Raw genomic sequence first — 22,563 nt, 5'->3', positions numbered from 1 at the left:
GACACTTTATAAATGGAAAATATAGCTAAGTTCATAAATTAATAAAGTTTTAAAAGCTACTATCTATCTATCTATCTATCTATCTATCTATCTATATGACAACAAAGCAGCAAGAACCTCTGTCCAATCCTCCATATACAAACCTAATTTTCAAGTCTAGGTCTGTTTATGTGCCTTCAAATTAGCATGCTCTCCAAGTAAAAGATGTGGCATTAAAAATTTGTATTATACAGGATTTCTGTGTCTTTTTTAAAACAGTTTCCTTTAGGGGCGCCTGGGTGGCGCAGTCGGTTAAGCGTCCGACTTCAGCCAGGTCACGATCTCACGGTCCGTGAGTTCGAGCCCCGCATCAGGCTCTGGGCTGATGGCTCGGAGCCTGGAGCCTGCTTCTGATTCTGTGTCTCCCTCTCTCTCTGCCCCTCCCCCATTCATGCTCTGTCTCTCTCTGTCCCAAAAATAAATAAAAAACGTTGAAAAAAAAAATTTAAAACAGTTTCCTTTAAATGAGTTACTAGCCTTAATTAAAATTAAAACATAGAGTGTTAAATAATGATTAATACCTAGGATCCTGAAGACATTTTCTAAGTACTAACCAGTTTCACAGAGCAATCCCCAAATCCTTCTATCTCTTGCTTTTCAGATTAGAAGACTGAAGCTCAGGGATATTTATATATATATTCCTTATATTATCCTTAACAGATTATATATATATATATATATATATATATATATATATATATATATTATCCTTAACAGATTATATATATATATAATCTGTTAAGGATAATGCCACTATAAACAATAGAGATGAGCTGGGAGAGAAACCTAACTTCAAACCTCATATATAACACCCATGTCAAATAAAAATTGCATATTCGTTAGGAAAGCGTTCACCTGACCTAATAAAAAAGTGGCACAATAAAACATCAATATTAAACAGCAGTGATCCTTCGCTCCAGCCCTGAAACCTGCCAGTTGCTTTGCCCACTAAACACATACTATGTTTACTTCCTCTGCATTCAGATGTTTACTATCATCAGAAGGTTAAAACTTTCTGGTTTCTAAGGATACAATTTTTCTTTGCTATGGGTTCTGCCTTTGGTATTGGGGGAGTGGGTGGTATTTGGGGGTGCTTTATCTTCCTAGGTGAGTAATGATCTGCATCAGCAGCTTGGCACTATAAAAAGGACCTATCTCGGGGGCTGCCTTCAGTCATTTAACTCACTTCTTACAGGAAAAAAAAATTCAAATGAATAAAAAATGTGTTCTCTCCGGTGCTCAAGCTCATATGTAATCACCTCTCTGTGTTACTTACCTTTACAATAACATGACTACAGATCAGATTTTCATTTAAATATTTTCTAGCTAAAATGGAAGTTTTGCAGCCAGGATAAAGAAGAGAAATACAGAGTCTCTGTTACTTCTCCAGAGTGTCCATCAATGGCTCACTTTCTACTATGGTAGAACCTTTAAAGGGCAGGGATTTTTCCCAAAACAGAACAGAAGTGCACATATAGGTGGTTATCAGTTTAACTGGTCAACTTATTGATGATTTACATAGAGTTATGTATGTGAACTTTTCACATTTCTTCCCACCCCATTTTTCTTTCTCATTGTTTAGGATGTTCACAAGCTTACAACTTCTTAAAAGTAAAAATGATAGCTCCCTCAGTAGAGTACAAACAATTACAATTATTTTCAATACATATATAAGTCAAATAGTAATTAACAAGGGGAAAAAATTACCTTTTGGATAATCTTCCAATAAGAGGTTGAAGTGACCTAATTGACAAAAGAAATCAGACTCCACTTTTCCTTCAGCTTTTAAGATTAGAGATTCGTAGCAGCGAACAGCCTAGAAATAAAAAATACAAACATTTAAGAAGAAAGAAAAACCCTAAAATGCATTTCCTTCCTGAGATAATGCACATATCCTCCATTCAATCACCCAAGAAATCAACATATTTCACTTCTACCTCAGACACAGTCCATGCAGCATTCCTTAGATACCTAAGTATTTATTAGAAGAACCACTGGTTGTGGCATAAATACTTTTCTTACCTATAAAATACAAATAGTTGCCAGATAAGGAGCACTTTGATAACTTTACTCATAAGTTATAAATCTAAATTATTACTGTGGTCCTTGTTGCCATAAACAAATAATATCCATCTTTTGTGCAGATGGAAAGAACTTTATTCAATTATGTGAGAATTCACAGAATCTCCAGAGTAATAATAGCTACCATTAATACTGAATAGCTTTCTGTCATAACCTCTATCAGTTTAAGCTACCATGAACTGCCTTTGCGACGTCTTCTCATGATATACTTCAAACCCACTCCAACTCCGGTCTTTCGTCTTACCCTCACATACACCCATTATGTACTCACTCTCACAATGTCTTCACCAAATAAAAAAAGTAACATACTATGTTAAGGAGACTTTTTTTTTTTTTTTTTTTTTTTTTTGTAATAAAGAATACTGCAAGAGAAAATGAACGATGGAAAGAACAGACTTCTGGAATCCTGACAAATTCCAGTTGCCATTAGCTACAGGAGATCCTGGGGAACTTCTCTCTGACTCTCAGGTTTAGTAACAGAGAACTGACAAAAGGATTCAAATTAGAAGACTTCAATAAAGGTTTATCACAGTGCTTAACACTCCATAGATAGTTAATAATTGTTTCTTTACTTTCTCCTCAGATAAGTAAAAGCTCTCTTTCAAGACTGTTTCAAGCTTTCCAACAGTTTGTCAAAATTTCCCTGCTAATGATTTACTCTACAATGTTATGTGCTATAAGGTGTCCTGGAGTCACTAAAGAAAACGTTTATGATTTCTCAAATCTCTGGGTACATTCCCAGGTTTGGCCCCCACAAAGAAAAGAACCAGAATAGCTTCTGTTACCAAAAAATCCTTTCACTACCACTTCAAGAGCATTTGATGAGATAAGAAAATGTGATGTGGGGCAAAGTAACCACTCAAAATCTCTTGATTTTTCCTCTCCTGTGAAATATAGGGCCTTTTGATGGAGAGTCTCAAAATGTCTATCCTAAAATTTACCTATGCAAAGCACATACGTAAATGTTCATCAAGTTTGGAGAAGCCATCCTAAACCAGGCAAATTCTGGGATGACTCTACTATCCTTAAAGCCTAACATTTATAAAAGGGCTATCTTCATTTCTTATTCCACTCTTAGCTATCTGCATGTGCATATGTACCAAATCACAATCACTAAAAACTAATCATTCTGCTTCCCTGTAATTAAGACTCTGAATGCTACACTGAAGTCTCAGAAATTACTATAATTTGGAGGCATGAAATCTCAAGATCCTCTTTATTTAAGTCATATATAATCCTATCTGGCAGATGGTTAAAAGTACAAAGATACAATTTACTTCAGTACTTTTTAATATCAGAAAAATTCATAAAATTATTGGGCTACACCATGACAATTCTTAATTTTACATTAAATGAGTGACTTTAAAGTAAAGAATAACTGTAAATAAAGTACTCATTAAAATAGTTATTATCTTTTCTTCTTAAACTCTTAGTAAGCTATTTAGAAACTTTTTCTACTCCTCCCTGATAATTCCTTATGGCCGATCAGCATTAAATTTATGAGCAAACATGGTTCCATAGTGAAAAAAGGATTCAAGTTATAAATCCAAGGAAATTTTCTTTAATGATCTAATAAGCAAACAGATGGCAACACTCTATACTCCCGTCCTATGGCCATACCTTGATGCCACTACCATGATCTACTGCCTTATCTTCCAGTGCCCATAAAACAAAGGAACACATCTAAAATGAATACCATACATAACTCTGATCATCATGAAGCATAAAACCAGGTAAAAGCCAGAATGGACAGACTTTCAATTCGCCTACCCACCCATACACTCAGGCTTCACTATCAAGTTCATAATCATTTCCAACAAAGCCAGCATGTACCTACCAACATATAGTGCTGGTCAAAGATGATGCTGACAGAGCCAAATATTGAATAAGATGAAGAGGAGCAAAAAGTCAGAATAAAGTTTCCAAGTGCCTGTATCACCACTTCGTAGTGAAACCTCATGAATTTATTTGAAGTGTCTGAGGAAAACCCTGGCATTAGATACAGGCAAATACTAACAATTTTTTAAAAGCATTTAAAGGAAAGTAACTGGGGATAATTTCCAATACTCCTAACTCATACAATAATCTAGAATGAAACACAGTATTTTTACAATAACATTTTTAGTCAAAAGGCTAATTATACACCTAGAAGATCTATATAGATAGTTTAGATTTAGAACAAAGTTTAGATAGACTTCTATAAATCAAAAATATTGCCTGTTAAAATAGTTGCTTTTATATTCTTGCTGTTTTTACTTGAAGTATATACGCAAGTAAGATCATCCCCATACAGTGTACACAGGGAAAAAAGGACTAGACTATAAAACAAATGTTAAAAATACAAAGTCATACAGAAACATTATTTATTTGTTCTTTTTACTTCTATTTCCTAGATTGTTTCATAACTAACCTCTACCATTTCTATTCTTATAAAAACCATTAAAAAATTATTATGCTTTCCTCTAGGAATCATCCTATCTCTAATGTGAGGATAGTCAGAAATTTAAATGAAAATCATTTGCATCTAGATCAGCACCATTCAATAGAGCACTTTCTATGATGATAAAAATGTTCTATAATCTGTCCTGCCCAATATACTATCCACTAGGCACATGTGGCTATTGAGCACTTGAACCATGGCTAGAAGTCAACAACTGAATTTTTAAATTATATCATTTTAATTTTTATTTCTCTTTAAATAGACATGTGGCTAATGGGTAGTGTACAGCTGGATGATTTTTAAAGCTTAGAAACAAGTGAATATTTAATCCATATGCTAAATATTAAGAAAGTAAAATTTCTCATGTTCATAAATGAAAAGCCTGTAAAAATAATGGAGTTCACCAGGGATAAACAATGCTTTTCACAAAAATCTTTTACATCCTATGGATTCTTCTAGTTAGTGGCTTACACATCTATAATCCTTATCACCTACTGTAAAAAACAGTGAGAATGAGAATAAAGTTAATCATTAAATACTACAATCAAAGAAGAGTAAACTAAGAACCTCCCAGCTAGGTACAGAATGTCAATATCTTCCTCCCATTACAGTATAATTTTCCACAATGTTCAACATAATTTGTGCTCAGTATCTGCTTTATATTTATTATCTGAAAAATCAGTTCTCTCAGAACAGTGAGATTATTACTGCCCTCTATTTCTAAACCTTGACAGTTGAAGTTTAGAGCTCATTAAACACAGACCTGTAACCAATTTACTTTTTTAATGTTAACATTAAAAATTGCTTAAAAACTACAATCTTGTATGATAAACTTGGTCAGGGTCTAGCTAAAATACAACACTTGTTTTTTTTTTTTTTTTTTTTACATTTTTGAGAGAGAGAGAGAGAAAGACAGACAGAGCGAGCCGGAGAGGGGCAAAGAGAGAGGGAGACACAGAATCCGAAACAGGGTCCAGGCTCTGAGCTGTCAGCACAGAGCCTGACGCAGGGCTTGAACTCAGGAACTGTGAGATCATGACCTGAGCCGAAAAAGTTGGACTTAAGCTTAACCCACTGAGCTACCCAGGCGCCCTGACACTTGTTAATATTTTAGAATTGCTAAATATAGGCAACTTTTAAACAAATGACTTTTTTTTCCAATTTAAAAGATTAGCTAAAGTAGCTGGGACACACAAATGGTAGAGAAAATTAATGTAGATTTAAATACCCCAATGATTTTAAATGAACAAAAACTTTCAGGTTGAGTATAATAAAGATAAGCATGCAGTCTTGCACATAAGTCCTAAAAGCCAGCCAGAGATATACAAGATGGCTCGGCAGCCACCTGAGTACTTAAAAAAGATTAAGGGATTTAAGCAGACTACAGGTCAACATGTATGTCATCCATGAAATACGGCTACTAAAAAAGTACTCATGACCCAAATTAATAAAGCATATTATACAAATCAACACCAATGATCAGCTCGCCACAGTTTACCTACTCTGACCAGATCTCTAACATTATTGCCGGTTCTGAGTGCCACATTTTAACAGGTGGTAACTTATAGAGAGCTACAATTTTGGTGAAGAATGGAGGAACTGTTGTACGAAAATTATTTTTTTTAAGTTTTTTAAGGTTTATTTATTTATCTTGAGAGAGCAGGGAGAGAAAGGAGGAGAGAGAGAAAATCCCAAGCAGGCTCCACGCTGTCAGTGCAGAGCCTGATGCAGGGCTCAAACCTGAGCCAAAATCAAGAGTCAGACGCTTAATCCAACTGAGCCACCCAGACGCCCCTGTATGAAAATTATTTTAACTAAGTTTAACTGAAGAGAACTATCAGGGATGCTAAAGCTTTACTCAAAAATTCAGAAAGCTGTCTGTTAGGAAATAAGATTAACTGCACTTTGGGTACTCCAAACATCAGACCAATGAATGGGTATAACTTATAAGCAAGTTTACTCCAGTTCTATCAGAAAAGAGGAAAACTTAAATATGCCAAAAATTAAATGTGCCATCTTTGGCTCATATAAATGCAAAGAAATAAAGCATAAATTACTAAGCTATCTTAATGAAAGTTAGAAAAGAGACTTCTTACTTTGGAAACAATTCAAGAGCTGCATTTTTTAAAAAGATTCCTTGGGCTTCTGTGATATAAACAAAGTATAATATTATATATAATACAAACCCACACACACACACACACACACACACACACACATACATGTGAGTGCATCTCTCCTAAATTAATTGCATGATTAGTTTATTTTACTTGAATTTCCATAATTAATTTCTAAATCAATACAGTATCCTGACGTGTTCCCTTCAAGCCCTAAAAATGTTTGCACTGTTAAAGCTGATATCGTTCCCAGAAATATGTCTCAAAAATAATGAGAATTCTTCCCTTTTCCAAACATTCAGCAATGCCTTTGCCTGGCTGCTTCTCAAACACCTTACAAATCTTAAAGAGTTGAAACTACCTGAATCTAAATCATTTTTTGAAATTTCAACTCACATTTTTTAAATGAGGGAAACGTTGCACACTTAAAATGATAATCTTAAGAATTACTGATTACCTAGCTATTCCTGAACTCGTATATCAGACTTCCATACCTGTTTACTGTTGCTGAAAAATTAAAGTGTACATATCACCAATTCTAAAGGGTATACAGTGAAAAGTCTGTCTCCTAATCCTGATCCCAGCCAGCCAATTCCCGTTCCCAGAAGCAACAAACATTAAAACTTTCCTACTTTATTCAAGGTGATTTTGTGCAGATGCAAGCTGATAGACTTTTCCCCACTTACATATACACACTGTTCTTCTGCAACTTGCTTCAGATTCTAGGTGTCCCTGATATCCTTTCTCTTCTTTCTGTTAAAAGAACCCCTAATTAAATTACACATACGTTTCTACAGAATAAATACTGGGATCCCCAGCCATCCTTGTGGGTGCAGTCTGAGGTTAAGTTCTGGCCAATGGCATACCAGGAAAGACATGCTCTCCTTCAACCCTTCCTCCCCCTGGCTGGAATCACCTAGATGGCGGAAGCAAAAGCTGAGGATGGAGCAGAGGAAAGCAGAAGCCTAAATTTCTAGAACAGTGGACTTGCAAAGAAGCCTGACACTGATGACTGTCTCTGAGAATTATTTTATTTAACAAATGAGTATGCAGCCCTCTTCCTTCGTTTAAAAAAAAGGCGGGGTGGGGCAAGGAACCTGGGTGGCTCAGTTGGTTGAGCGTCCGACTCTTGATTTCAGCTCAGGTCATGATCTCATTGTCATGAGATCGAGCCCTGCGTGGAGCTCCACGCTGGGCATGGAGTCTGCTTAAGATTCTCTCTCTGCACCTCTGCTATTCCCATACATGTTCACTTGCTCTCTCCCTCCCTCCAAAAAATAATTTTTTTAAAAGAAGATAAATTTAAAAATCCCAGCCACCTAATGAAATAATCATTAATACATACAAAAAGGATAAAGGAAAAAGGAATCTAGTTAACTGTTACCCATACTTAACAATTTAGAGAAGATGCAAGAACTTACATGTTTGTTAATCTACCCTATCCCCCTCTCTCCAATTTTCAACTAATATACATCTTCTGCATCAAAATAAAGGCAGTATAACAAAATCTAAGCACCTCAGTCTTGCTCCTGGATTTCTCAGCCTCTCTGGACCTACTGCTCTTCATTCAGTGGATGTGCTGGATACTAAAGAGTAAGCAAGCATCATGCACGATGCTATCATGGCACCCTACATACCATTCTTTTCAAACAAACTATTGAAAATGCTTTGCTATTACAAAATATTCTTACAGAAATACACTACTGAAATCAAAAGTAGATAACTTAGTAAGTTGCTCAAATAGCTAATATTAGAGGCCTTGATATGTACCAGGCATTATTCTAAGCACTTTACAAATATTTATTCATTGAATCCTCACAATGTCTATATGAAATAGGAAGACCCTACTTCATTGATAGGAAAACTGAGCCACAAAGAAAGCAAATCCTGTGCTCAAGGTGACAGTTACGAAGTAGGATTCACACAGTATCTGAGGTTACAGTACAGGGTAAGCAGTAAGGTGTTCAACTCAGACCATGCCTAAGAACCTAAAAGTCATTTCCAATATTAAGGACCCCATAAGCAGCTCTTCCTCTTACACTCCTACACACTAGCTCCCTCTACACCAAGCAGAAAAGCGTAAGATCGCCACTTCCTGCTCCCACCATGCCACAGGAAGACTTAGCCTCACAGTTCTTTACCAGATTTTCTCACTTTGCTTTACTTTAAATCACATGAAATGCAACAATTCAAAAAAAAAAAAAAAAAAAAAAAGACACACAATCCAAACAAACAAAAACACCAAGTCCCCAAATTCAAAAGCCACCTTTGGCAGAAAAACACTACTGTTCATATATATATATATATGCATATTCATATATATATATATATATATATATATATATATAAAATATACACACATATATAAAATATAAAACACATATAACATTTTCGAGATGAAGGCTTCACCCTACTTTTTTGTATCTTCTGCATTATATCTCCTTAGTTTATCTAGTGTTGTTCTTGTCTCTTTCTAGTATATTTGGCCCCAAAAAAGGCCAAATACAGCTGCAACAAAGCACACTAGGCTATCCTGTCTGATCTGTCAACAAGTTGCTGGATTACTACTAATTCTCCAGAGTTAGTAGGTTTTAACCTTTATCGTTGATTCACGCAGACAAACAAATGAATAAACTCTACATCAGCACGCATGTACAGACGTATACCCTCCCAGCGCCAGCATTAAATTTGAAAAAAGGTATTGTGTCAAAATGCCTATGTTATTTTCCAAATATTTCTTTTCTATATCATGCTAAATGTAACACCATGTAGACAGGGCATAGTCAAGTTATTTTTAAAGTTTCTTCAAATCAAGTATGTATATTAAGTTTTGAATAATCTTTAAAACGATGTATATTTTAAATTTGAAGGTAAGGAATGTAGGAGACAGAATTTCAGCAGAGTGACTTCTATGACAAAAGCCCAAAGTAATCTTGTGATTTCCCATATAAAACAGTAGGCATTATAGCTTATATTTTACCTAATTTGCTTGCTACTCCATAGGGTCTATTATTTATCTAGAGGAAGACAGAGGCAATCTTATATGCAATCCCTGTCATTTCAGCTGTACACATTTATTTCAGATTTCCAAAAATCTACAAAAAAGGAATAAAGCCATCTACAACAAAATTAAGCAGACCAAATTTGCATAAAGGCAAAAAAAAAAAAACCAAAACCTGTATCTATTATGCCTGCTATAACCTGGATACTTGCTATAATATATACAGTTCAAGTTAATATCTGTGGTTGTAAAGTATGCATTCATTTGTTTTATACACATTTCTAAAATAATAATAATAAATGCACATAAAAAGGACCAAACATTCCATTGGAGGAAAGAGCAGGGAGGAGCCATCGCATTTATCAGCATAAGCTCCACTGAACATCATCTGCTTTGAATTCTACAATTTTTTTAAGTTTATTTATTTTGAGAGACACAGACAGACAGACAGACAGACAGAGAACCCCAAGCAGGCTCCACACTGTCAGTGCAAGGAGCCCGATGCAGGGCTTAAACTCACAAACCTCGAGATCGTGACCTGAGCTGAAGTCAGACGCTTAACTGACTGAGCTACCCATGTGCCCCTTAATTCTACAATGTCTAATAGGTAGTAAGCACTTCAATTTATTTACTAAATAAATGAACAATCCTTAAAACTAGCGAATCTGCAACACAGTAAAGGCGCCTCCCCAAAGACAGCACTTTAAGAAAAAAACAAAAAAGCTTTTTAATCAGTCTCAATATACCCTTAGAGACTTTTCTCTATGCATATATTCAAATAGTTTATAAAACTGCATACAAAGATTTGTACTATTTCTTTAATTCAGTATTAACCGCTTACCATACCAAAACATAGATATATATCAAAATTAACACCTCATAGCATTTTACTGAACAGCTAAACCACAATTTGTTTCTACTGAAGAGAATCTGGTTGTTAACCAAGTTCTTACTATTATTACCCAATGAACATAATTTGGACAATTTATATTTCTTTAGGATAAATTCCTCACAGTCAAACAGAAAGCACAATTTAGCTTTGATAATCCCACCAGCAAAGCAGAACCAATGTAATCTTCCACCAGCAATGCTCATTTTCAGTTCTTTGATTACTTTTTTTCCAAATATTTACTAACTGAGTTTATTACTTCTTTCATGAACTATCAACTTGTTCGTAGACTGTGCACATTTCTCTACTGGATTATGAACAGTTTTTCCTAAATGATTTGTCAGGTGCTATTTATATGTAAAAGACTTTTACATACAACGTTGTGGCAGAATATCCCTTCCCAGTATGCATTTGCCTTTGAATTCTTTACCAAGTTATTGATGTAAAAGGTTCCTATTTTCTCAAAACCAACCACCACTTCCTTTACAGTAGGTATGTTAGGCTCAAAATTAGAAAATCCCCAGCCCCTGACCTGATGAACACTCACCAATATTTTCTTCTATTGTAAAGAAAGAACCTAGCTAATTACATTTTTCTTTCCTGTGTCATTTTGTACCGGCCCAGCATGATTCAGGATCTGTAATTCCCTTCCTTTCTCATCAACGAAAAAACTTAACACGCAGTTCTGTTTCTGTGATTTATATTCTACATAGAATGCTTTCTAACACATGCACTGGGAATAGGTTACCAGGAGTGCTGAATGAAAGAGAGGTAGCCTCAGCCTCTGGGGCTGCCAGGTAAAATCAGCCAAGGTGCCAGGGCAGCCTGAACCTCTCAGCCAGAGCCACTGTTTATGCACCATCACCCATCTTAAGCACCTTCAATAGTCTCTACTGGTCATGAGTACAAACTATTTTTCCATGCAGGTCATAAAATGAAAAGGGTTGGGGTTTCAAGCAACCTGGACAACCACTCTGCAGAAAACTAAAAATGTCAAGACAACCAACTGTGGCAGTGGGAGTAAGACAAGGTTCTTAATGTGAAATTTCCCTAGTAAGAAAATTAATTAGGAAGAATGGGCTTGAGGGGTAAGGGGGATGAGAACTTGGGGGAGGGGGTAGAGAGAGTGCTGAAACAATTTTTTGCACTGAAGACATCTGAAAGTGTTTGTGAACCTGAGTGCTGGGTTTAGAGGCCTCATTCAGGGGGCAGAACACAAAGCTGGGGACCACCCAAGAAGAGGAGTCAAATAAGACACTCTCCCCATTGGAGAGACTGGAGGACACTGAGACCTCAATGGGCTACACCTTCAACCTAAGTGTAAACTAAAATAGGATGATAATACAATTGTTAAATTTTTTCTTTTAAAACTGGCATTGAAAGATGAGGAAAACTATCCATTCCATAATGGCAATGATTGGAGAGGAAAACCTCGAGTATTTGTAACCAAAACCCCAAATTCATTCGACCTGGGTAGAAGATAAAATCTTCAAGCAAGAATTTAACTATATGCAGTCCTCAACTAACAGCAATCCAAAGTATAGGCCCAAATCAAACACACTACTATGACATCCCTGGCCTAAAAAGAATTTCTACAGCTCTGAAGTAAATTCTTTATATTCAAAACGTCACTAAACATGGAAAGAGAAAAAGAGCAGAGCAAAAAAAAAAAAGTGATCAATATGTGGATCTATTAAATGAATATTGCTTAATGCAATATATTAATCACAACAAAATGAAAATAGAATAAATATGCTAGCTAAGAATAAAAGATTGTCAGCAGGATGCCTGGATGGCTCAGCTAGTTAAGCATCCGACCTTGGTTCAGGTCATGATCTCTCAGTTTGTGAGTTTGAACCGCACATCGGGCTCGCTGCTGTCAGCACAGAGCCTGCTTCAGATCCTCGCCCACCCCCGCTCTCGCCACGCCACGCACACGTGTGCTCTCTCTCAAAAATAAACATTTTTTAAAAAAGATTGTCAACACTTTTTATTACAGATTTATGCAATTTATTAACACATCTAAAATATAATATAAAAAAGATTTAGAGAAAAAAGACAGAGAAAGAAACACTACACAAATATAACCAAAAGAAAGTTGGCACTGTACCAGGTATCATGAATTACAATAACAATACAGAAATAAAGAGAACTGACACATAAATACAAGTATTTAGCAACAGACTAAAGAGCTCAGAAACACACCTTTATATATATGCAAACTTCTAACAAAATAGGCAAATAATAACCTAACCAAAAAATAATGGTGAGTCAAAAGACTATTTGTAAGAAGGAAGGAAAAAAAAAAAGACATTAGACTTCTATATCCACACATACAAAAACCTATCCCACATGAGTTAAAGACCTAAATGTAAGAGGCAAAGCTACCTAAACCTATAAGAAAACAGCAAAATGACTTTGATTTTCAGCATAGGTTAGGAATGCTTTAAACATAGACAAAAAAAAAAAAAATGCTAGTCATGAGAAAAAAAAGGTTGATAAGATTAATTCAATGACATCAACGTTTGGGACTTTAGTTTATAACATACACACGCATGCACGCATGCATACAAGTATAAAGGCAAGTCACAAACTGGGAAAATAACACTTTTCAACACATATGGTGAGAAAGCATCCACATTCGGAATATATAAAACTCCTAAGAATCAGTTACACTCAAAAGACTACTGAGGAAAATTTGGTCTGCCACTGTGATCTACAAACTGTTAAGAATGAGCAACACAGCAAAACACAAATTGTTGATTAATAAAGATCAAGGAACAAACAGTTGCATGACCCACTCCCACTCCTTAGATATTTCACAAGGGTTCGTGTCTAAGAAACTACTAAGAGGTAACCCTACCCCAGCCTATCATAACAACAAATTTTTCCAGTATGACTTGAAAAGTTTTTAACTCAGAAATTGAAAGAATAAAAGTAATAAAAATATCAAGCATATTCCATCTCCTATTATTAGCGGCTCTTCTAAAAATTTGCTCCACTAATCTGAAAAAGTTCATCTGAACAATCAGTCCTTAAAGCACACTGTACCAGGAATCTGGAATTAAAAGAAAAATGCCTTAACACTAAATACTCATTTAAAATGTTTTTATGTAAAATATGAAAAGTGACCATCCAAAATACCATTTCAACTTAGTTTACATCTCTAGTAAGCTCATACTTAAATTTCAATTTCTGGGTGGCTCAGTCGGTTAAACGTCCGACTTCAGCTCGGGTCATGATCTCATGGTTTGTGGGTTCAAGCCCACGCTGGGCTCTGTGCTGACAGCTTGGAGCCTGGAGTCTGCTTCAGATTCTGTGTCTCCCACTCTCTCTGCCCTGCCCCTGCTCACGTGCTTGAGCACGCACCCTCTCTCTCAAAAATAAAAATAAATAAACATTAAAAACTTAAAAATAGATAAAAATAAATAAATAAATTTCCATTTGAAATCAGTGAAATAAAGTATGAACCCATTAGCCTTAGGAAAAACCTTAAATCTAGTTTCTCTATGTAAGACATACATCCGAATTACTGGAATGACATGTTTACTGACATTTTAATCTTCCACTCTATGAGAAATTTTGATATTTAAAATTCTTAAGTCTTTGGACTTCTGCTTGCAGGCAAGATGAAGTGAAATGGACCAAATTTACTCCTGAATGAAATAACTTAAAAACAAGAGAAAATGTGTGAAACCAAATGTTTTCAGACGTTGGATACTGGAGAGTGCATAACCGTAATCTTTGAGAGTAGGAAAAAAAAGTACGTAAGCCCTAAAACTACCTCAAGCCTACTGCCTAGAAAGACTTTTCAGGCTGCAACACAAGCACAGAAAATTTTCTTGCCTGAATCAGTGCAAGCTAGAATAAAACAGAACTTTACAGTTACTGAAAGGAAAATAAATTTGCCAACTTACAATTCTATACTCAGCAAAACCATCTTGTAAAAAAAAAGGTAAAAGTACACTTCTCCAGATACGCAAAAGTTAAAAGAATTTAACACTGGCAGACCTACAGTCTAAGAAACGTTAAAAAAAAAAAAAAAAAAATTCTCAGGCAGTAGGAAAGTTATACCAGATGAAAATCTTGATGCAGAACACAGAATAAAGACCATCAGAAATGGTAACTGCATGGACAATTACAAAAGACATTTTTCTTATTTTTTTAATATCTCCTTTAAACACAACTGACCCCCCCCCCCAAAAATCAAGGTGGGGGGCCTCCTATCACTAATAAGCAAGTTTAACAAAGTCATAAGATACAAGTTCAATATACAAAAAATAAATTGCATTTTTATGCCCTAACAATGAATAATTGGAAACAAAATTTTTAAATGCCATTTATAGTAGCTCCAAAAATATGAAATATGTACATATAATTCTAACAAAATATGTGTATCAGAATCCGTATGCTGAAAACTACAAAACAGTGATGATTTACTCAAAGACCCAAATAAGTGCAGAAATCCTATGTTCATGAATTAGAAGATTCAATAGCATTAAAATAACTCTCCCTAAACTAATTTATAGATTTAATGCAATCCCGAACAAAATCCCATCAGGATTTGTCTGTAGATACAGATGAAGTGATCATAAAATCTAAATGTAAAAACAAAGAAACTAGAATAGTCAAAATAATTTTGGAAAAGAATGACGCTGAAGGACTCCTATGACCCAATTTTAAGGCCCATTATAAAGCTACAGAAATCAATCAAAACCATGAGATGCCATTACATACCTAACTGAATGGCTAAAAAATTTTTCTCACTTTACTGAGATATCACTGACATATAAAGATCATGTTAAGTGTAAGGTTTACAATGTGATGATTTTGATATACATCTACATTGCGAAATGATTATCACAATAAGGTCAGTTGGCAAATCCATCACCTCATATGGTTATATGCGTAGCGAGAACATTTAAGATCTACTCGCTCAGCAGCCAGCTCTCAAGAATACAATACAGTACTGTTAACTAAAATCACCAGGCTATACGTTAGATTCCCCCCCAACTTACCCATCTTACAACTGAAGTTTTTACCTTTTGACCAACATCTCCCCTGGCAAACACCAATCTACTCTCTCCTTCTATGGGTTCTACTTTTTTAGATTCCACACACAGTTAGGGTGATATCATATAGTACTTGCCTTTTCTCTTTTTGACCTAATTCATTAGCACAGTGCCCTCAAGGTTCATGAATTTTTTTTAATGTGAAAATACCAAGTGTTAACGAAGATGCAGAACTGGAACTCTCACACATTGCTAGTGAGAATGCAAAATGGTACAGCCACTTTAGGAGACAATTTGACAAGTAAGTACAAAGTTAAACATACATCTATCACATGACCCAGCAATCTCACTCCTAAGTATCTGCCCTAAAGAAGTGAAATCTTATGTTCATACCAAAACCTATATACATACATACCAAAAACTACCGTTTATATAGCAGCATTATTCATAATCAATTAAAACTGGAAACAATTCAAATATCCTTCAACAGGTAAATGGATAAATTGTGGTACACCTATACAATGGAATTCTACTTATCAATATAAAGCATGAATGAATCTCAAAGGTACTATTATGCTGAGTAAAAGAAGCCAATCTTCAAAAGACCACATAGTGTATACATTTGTCAAAAATCACCAAACACCTAAAAATAGGAATAGAATATATGTAAATTTTACCTTGAAGTTTATTTTATTTTTAAATTTTATTTATTCATTTTGAGAGAGAGCTCATGCACACGTGCGAACAGGGGAGGAGCAGAAAGAGAGGGAGAGAGAGAATCCCAAGCAGGTTCCGTGCTGTGAGCACAGAGCCCAAAGCGGGGCTCAATCCCAGGAACCATGAGATCATGACCTGAGCCTAAACCAAGAGTCCGCCACTTAACCAACTGAGCCATCCACGGGCACCCTCGAAGTTTAATTTTTAAGAGAGGCTATATAAAAGTAAAAAACAGTAACAATGTGTTTTAGGGTTTGTAACATATATAGAATGAAAATGTATGACAATTATTCAAAAGACAAGAATGGGTGAGATGGAAGTACATTCTTGTTAAAGTCCATACTATGCATGACATAAGGAAAATATATTTGAAGGTAGACTGTGACAAGTTGCAGTTAAAATTACAGAAATTACTAGAACTGGTAAGTATAATAATCAAGCTATAATGTCAATTGTATTCCTATACATGAGCAATGAATAATTGGAATTTGAAAGTTTAAAAAATACCACTTACAGGGGTGCCTGGGTGGCTCAGTCAGTTGAGCGTCCGACTTCGGCTCAGGTCATGATTTCATGGTTTGTGGGTTCGAGCCCCGCGTCGGGCTCTGTGCTGACAGCTCAGAGCCTGGAGCCTGCTTCGGATTCTGTGTCTCCCTCTCTCTCAATGCCCCTCCCCCGCTCGTGCTCTCTCTCTCTCTCTCTCTCTCTCTCTCTCTCTCAAAAATACATAAACATTAAAAAAAAATTTAAAACCACTTATATTACTCCTCAAAAATGAAGTACTTAGGTATAAATCTAACAAAAATGTATATGACTTGTGTGTGGAAAACAACAAAACACTGATGAAAGAAACCAAAGAACACCAAAACAATCAGAGAAATATACCATGTTCACAAAATAGGAAATGTTATTAATATCAATTCTCCCTCATTTATATAGATTCAACGCAGTCCCAATCAAAATCTCAGCATGCTCCTTTGCACATATTGGCAAAGTGATCTAAAGGTTATGTGCAGAGGGGGAAATGGGTGACGGGCATTGAGGAGGGCACTTATTGGGATGAGCACTGAGTGTTGTATGTAAGTGATGAACCACAGGAGTCTAGCCCAAAAACCAAGAGCACACTTTACACACTGTATGTTAGCCAATTTGACAAAAAATTATATTTTAAAAATAAAAAATAAATATTTTGATATAGGAAATTAGCTTTAAAAAAATAAAGGGGGGCGCCTGGGTGGCGCAGTCGGTTAAGCGTCCGACTTCAGGCAGGTCACGATCTTGCGGTCCGTGAGTTCGAGCCCCGCATCAGGCTCTGGGCTGATGGCTCGGAGCCTGGAGCCTGTTTCCGATTCTGTGTCTCCCTCTCTCTCTGCCCCTCCCCCGTTCATGCTCTGTCTCTCTCTGTCCCAAAAATAAATAAAAAACGTTGAAAAAAAATTAAAAAAATAAATAAATAAAGGTTATGTGCAAAAAAAGTAACTAGAATTTCAAAAAACAATTTTGAAAAAGAACAAAGTCAGAGGATTCCTATTATCTGATTTCAAGACAATATAATAAGCTGTAGCTTGACCACTAGTCAAGACAGTGTGGTATTGAGGAAAGGAGAAACATATAGATGAGTGGAACAAAACAGACAATCGAGAAGCAGAACCATGCCAATACAGTCAACTGTTTTTGGACAAGGTGCAAAGGCAATTCAACAGAGAAAGGACTGTCTTCAACAAATGGTGGTGGAAAAACTGAAAGCCCATATGCAAAACAACAATAACAAAACCTCAATACACACTTTATGAGGCAAAATAAAGACATATTCACATCTATGAATACAGCCAGCCCACATAAAGAAAATAATCTCAAAAGAAAGGTAAAGGATGCAGGAAGAAATGACAAGCAAACAAAATCTTAAACATGTGGGTGACAACTTCAACAGTAATATTTTATGTTTAAAACATATACAGAATTAATATGTACAACAATGATAGAATAAAGGAGGGGTGAAGGGTAAAGTTTCTATGAATCTTGCATTGCCCAAGAAAAGGGAAAATATACCACTCAGACTTTAATAAATCAAAAATACACGCCATAATCCCCTAAAGCAGCTGTTTTCAAAGTGTGGTTCACAGACAAATGGATGTCTCCTAAACCCTTTCCGGAGGTCTGCTGAGTCAAAGTTATTTTCATTGTTAATACTAAGACGTTATTTCGCTTTTTAGCTCTGCTGACATTTATACTGATGATGCAAAATTAATGGTTAGTAAAACTGCTGGCAACTTAGCAGGAGTTAAGCCAGAGGCACCAAACTGAACCAGACATCGTCATAATCTTGACTACCAAGCACGTATAGTTTTTTTCTTGTTAATGTCAGTTTCACTTAAGAATATCCTTGATGTGGGGTGCCTGGGTGACTCAGTGGGTTGAGCGTCATAATCGGCTCAGGTCATGATCTCACGGTTCGTGGGTTTGAGTCCCGCGTCAGGCTCTGTGCTGACAGCTCAGAGCCTGGAGCCTGCTTCAGATTCTGTGTCTCCCTCTCTGCCCCTCCCCTGCTCATGCTCTCTGTCTCTGTCTCTCTTTCTCCCTCTCTCAAGAATAAACATTTTTAAAATTTTAAAGAAAAGAATATCCTTGATTAAACAGTAAAAATCATTTTATTAAATGTCAACCCTTTAGTACACACTGTTTCAATAACATGTGTGGCAACATGGGAACTTCATTTAAAGCATTTCTGCTCCGTACTGAGGTGAATGGTTGTATTGAGGGAAAGTATACATGAGGTTTTCAGTTGTAAACAGAACAAGTCTCTCTTCATGCAACACCATTTTTATTCAAAAGAATGACTAACAGGGGCGCCTGGGTGGCTCAGTTAGTTAAGGGTCAGAGTCCTGATTTCGGCTCAGGTCATGATCTCACAGTTCTTAGGATCCAGCCCCAAGTCAGGCTCTGCACTGACAGTGGAACCTGCTTGGGATTCTCTCTCTCCTCTCTCTCTGCCCCTCCCAACTTGCTTGCTCGTTCTCTCTCTCTCTCTCTCTCTCTCTCTCAAAACAAATAAACAAACAAAAAAAGGAGAAGAATGACTAACAAACTATGCTTACTCAAACTTAGGTACTTGGAAGACATTTTCTTGAAAACGAATGAAATGAGCCTGTCATTTCAAGAAAAGCAAGTAACAGTAATCTGATGCCAATGATCAAACTTGAGATGTCAAGCAGAAATCAGAAAGTTAGAAAACTTGTATCTACCTCCACTGTGAGCTTGACAGCTTCCCAAAATTCAAAGGTTTTTCCGATGAGATTGGTGATGGTATTAATGAATGTAATTTTTTGACACTGTAGAATATTGTCTCTTGACATTGGAATAACTGGTATTACTCTCCTGTTCCTTCCTTCATGTTTGCCTAACGGCCCCAAACCATCATGTTACTACTATGTTCCTCCAATCCTTAAAAAAATTTTTTGCTACTATTCAAAGGTTATAGTATCTTTTTAGTATCTATAAAACCTGAAACAAATCCTCAGTGACACACCCTCATCTTTGGAAAGAAAGAAAAAGAACCCTGTGTACCATCATCAACTCACTGCTGCTCCCAAAGCCTATGAGAGTATCAACAAATCATGAAAGGTTACAAAACAACAATATATAGTAATCATTTGTGACATATTCTAAATAATATGTCACTATGAGTAGGTCCACAAAACCCATTCTCTTTTATGGACAAATCAGACCTTGGGTTAACTAGTTCTTCTACTTCTAAAACCTTTGATAAAGGTGAAATGTCAGATGTATGTATTAGCAACAACACAATTATGGTAAATATCCTAGTGATGAAATAAATCTAAAGTGAGAGAACTGCAAAAAGAGAAGGATGCCATAGCTTTGAGATTTCTTCAGTATAGGGACTCTTAGCTGGACATGTCCCTATTGAAAAGGCAGGGAGAGTATGCTGCCCATAAAACTTACAAAAGATATTGGTTCCTATCTGGGATAGGTATGTGTGTTCCAACCAGATGCGGTAGGATGAACAAAAGATGACCTTATATGGCAAAATACGTGATCAAGTTAAGGGTCTTGAGAGGAGGTGCTGCTCCTGGATTATCTGGGTGGACCCTAAATGCAACCACATGTATCCTTTTGTAAGAGAGGCAGGAGTAAAGGTTTTCAGAGAGACACACAGAGGGGACAGAGATGTGAAGACCAGCCACCAGAAGCTGAAAAGAAGCAAAGAAGTGATTCTTTGCTAGAGCTTCCAGAGAATACTGCCCTGCAGTCCTGTCACCCTTGATTTCAGGCTCCTGGCCTGTAGAACTGTGAGAGTAAGTTTCGGTTGTTCTATACCACCCAGTTTGTGGCAATTTGTCACAGCAACCACAGGAAACTAGTATGACAGAGTAGTTCTGTGCCCACTTATGTGAGTCTCATTCTCATACCTGAGCTGTCAGTTCGTGAACCAAAAACTAACCCCTACACAAAACTGCAAGGATTCTCATGGAAGAGGAATGCCTGTCACTGCTCTGCTGGCATGCTGTTTCCTGTCCAATATCCTTCTATGTCAATCTGACATCAAGTGTGACTTAATCAGGTCTTACTTGTCTGAATGACTTTTGAGCCTAAGGCTCCCCAGTGGGCACTGCAGCTACTAATGGTATTTATAACACCAAAGTATCCAAACAGTTTACCCGTTTTAATGCCAGAGCTAAGTGCAGTGGATAAAAGTGTGGGCTCTGGAACCTTGGCTAGGTAGGTTTTGAATTTTAGCTTTGTTTTGTGTGGCCTTGGGTAAGACACTTCATCTCCCTGTGCTCTGTAAAACATGGATATTTTATAGCAACTACCTCATAGGATTACTGCAAGGATTAAATGAGTTAATACCACAGTTTAAGATACCAAGCAAAAATCAGAATTTTGGAAAACTTCTATCTACCACCACTGTGAACTTTATGAATCGTAGTTCATGATTTGCATCTTTGTCACAAACCACCTGTTTCACTAAGATTTTAAAGTTAATTATTGTTTGGCAGTACCTCATATACTCATACAGTTTTTAATTACGGTTATATCCCTTTCTCATTCCTGATGTTTTATACATATACTCCTTCTGCCCTCTCCCTAAGCTTTACTAGAGGTACATATATTTTGCTCTTTCCAAAATCAAGTGTTGGATTCTTTATGAAGAGGTTTTAAATGCTGTACCACAAGTCACTTAGAATAGGATGTGTGTGCGTATGATGTTCGAGACGTAACATCATCCTCTTTGCATGCCATTATGTTTTATTAAATGAAAGAGATGGCTTTCCAGGATTGTGCACAGTCCCAGAAAAGGCCAAGTACTATGTACATTATCATGGAGGGGAAAAGATGGAGAACTAGTTGCCTATACAGGAATCACAGACAGTGCAAGGCCTTGCACAAGGCAGTGTCACCAACCATCCTTACTAAATCCTTGCTTCCTCCCAACAGTTCCCTAGACAGATCACTTTTTCTTATCTCCGTGCACTGTGACAAAGATTCTCTCCTTAAGCAGACTCAACTCAGGTTGCTCTGAGGGCATTTTCAACCAGGCCTCAACATTTTGGAATTCTGTGTTTCTCTCTGCATTGTCCATTATGAGCAAGAATCCTGCTAAACTCATTTGGCCAGAATCCCACCCCCCCCACCACCATCCTGCCACCCCACAGGTGATGTCTGATCACTCTAGCCTGACTTGGGCAACGTACTCTCTCCCTGCTCCCTGGGTATAATTCATTTCCCCATACTATATTCAGAGTCGAACCCAATCTCTCTCTCCCAATTCATGACCCCACTGCAGTGGTCCCTATACCTTTTGCAAAAGCCTCCCTTGAATAAAGCCTGTCTTATCATCTGTAACAAATATCATGAATAATTTTCTCCTCAATATTTGGTTTATAAGGTCTACTATGACAAAATAATTCTTTTTTCCTAACTTATCTGTATAGGACCTACTCTGTTCTAGAATTCTGTCAGATGCTCTAAGTCACCACTCCTCCCTCCGCCCCTCCCCACACATATGCCTCTGATCACTTCTCTCTCTGTCCAGGATTAACTCTCATTCGTGTATCTATCCCCAGGTTACACGCCAGGGTTGTCACTCTAAATCATCAGATTTCCCATAACTGGCTTAGGCTATCTACTAGTCATTTCACCAAACAGACATATGTAAGAATGAGAAGAAACTTGACTTTTTTCTATGAAGGTAACATCAAATAATGAAAAGTTTGAGCCAACATGCATTTCTCAGACCTGAGGGA

General features: G+C 36.6%; 1 protein-coding gene across 8 annotated transcripts in view; it reads right to left on the bottom strand.

Annotated features, from left to right (window-relative positions):
- The window catches only part of KDM6A (lysine demethylase 6A), a 209,113-nt gene that overhangs the window by 136,838 nt on the left and 49,712 nt on the right, over positions 1–22,563 (bottom strand). For all 8 annotated transcript variants that reach the window (XM_023249060.2, XM_023249061.2, XM_023249063.2 and 5 more), the window contains exon 3: positions 1,747–1,855. In XM_023249060.2, the coding sequence (XP_023104828.1) occupies positions 1,747–1,855 (109 nt within the window). The remainder of the gene's footprint in view (positions 1–1,746; positions 1,856–22,563) is intronic.

Source organism: Felis catus, chromosome X (assembly GCF_018350175.1).
Source record: "Felis catus isolate Fca126 chromosome X, F.catus_Fca126_mat1.0, whole genome shotgun sequence".
Classification (NCBI taxonomy): Eukaryota; Metazoa; Chordata; class Mammalia; order Carnivora; family Felidae; genus Felis; species Felis catus.
The sequence above is the reverse complement of the archived record's forward strand: the minus strand, read 5'-3'. Positions and strand labels throughout refer to the sequence as shown.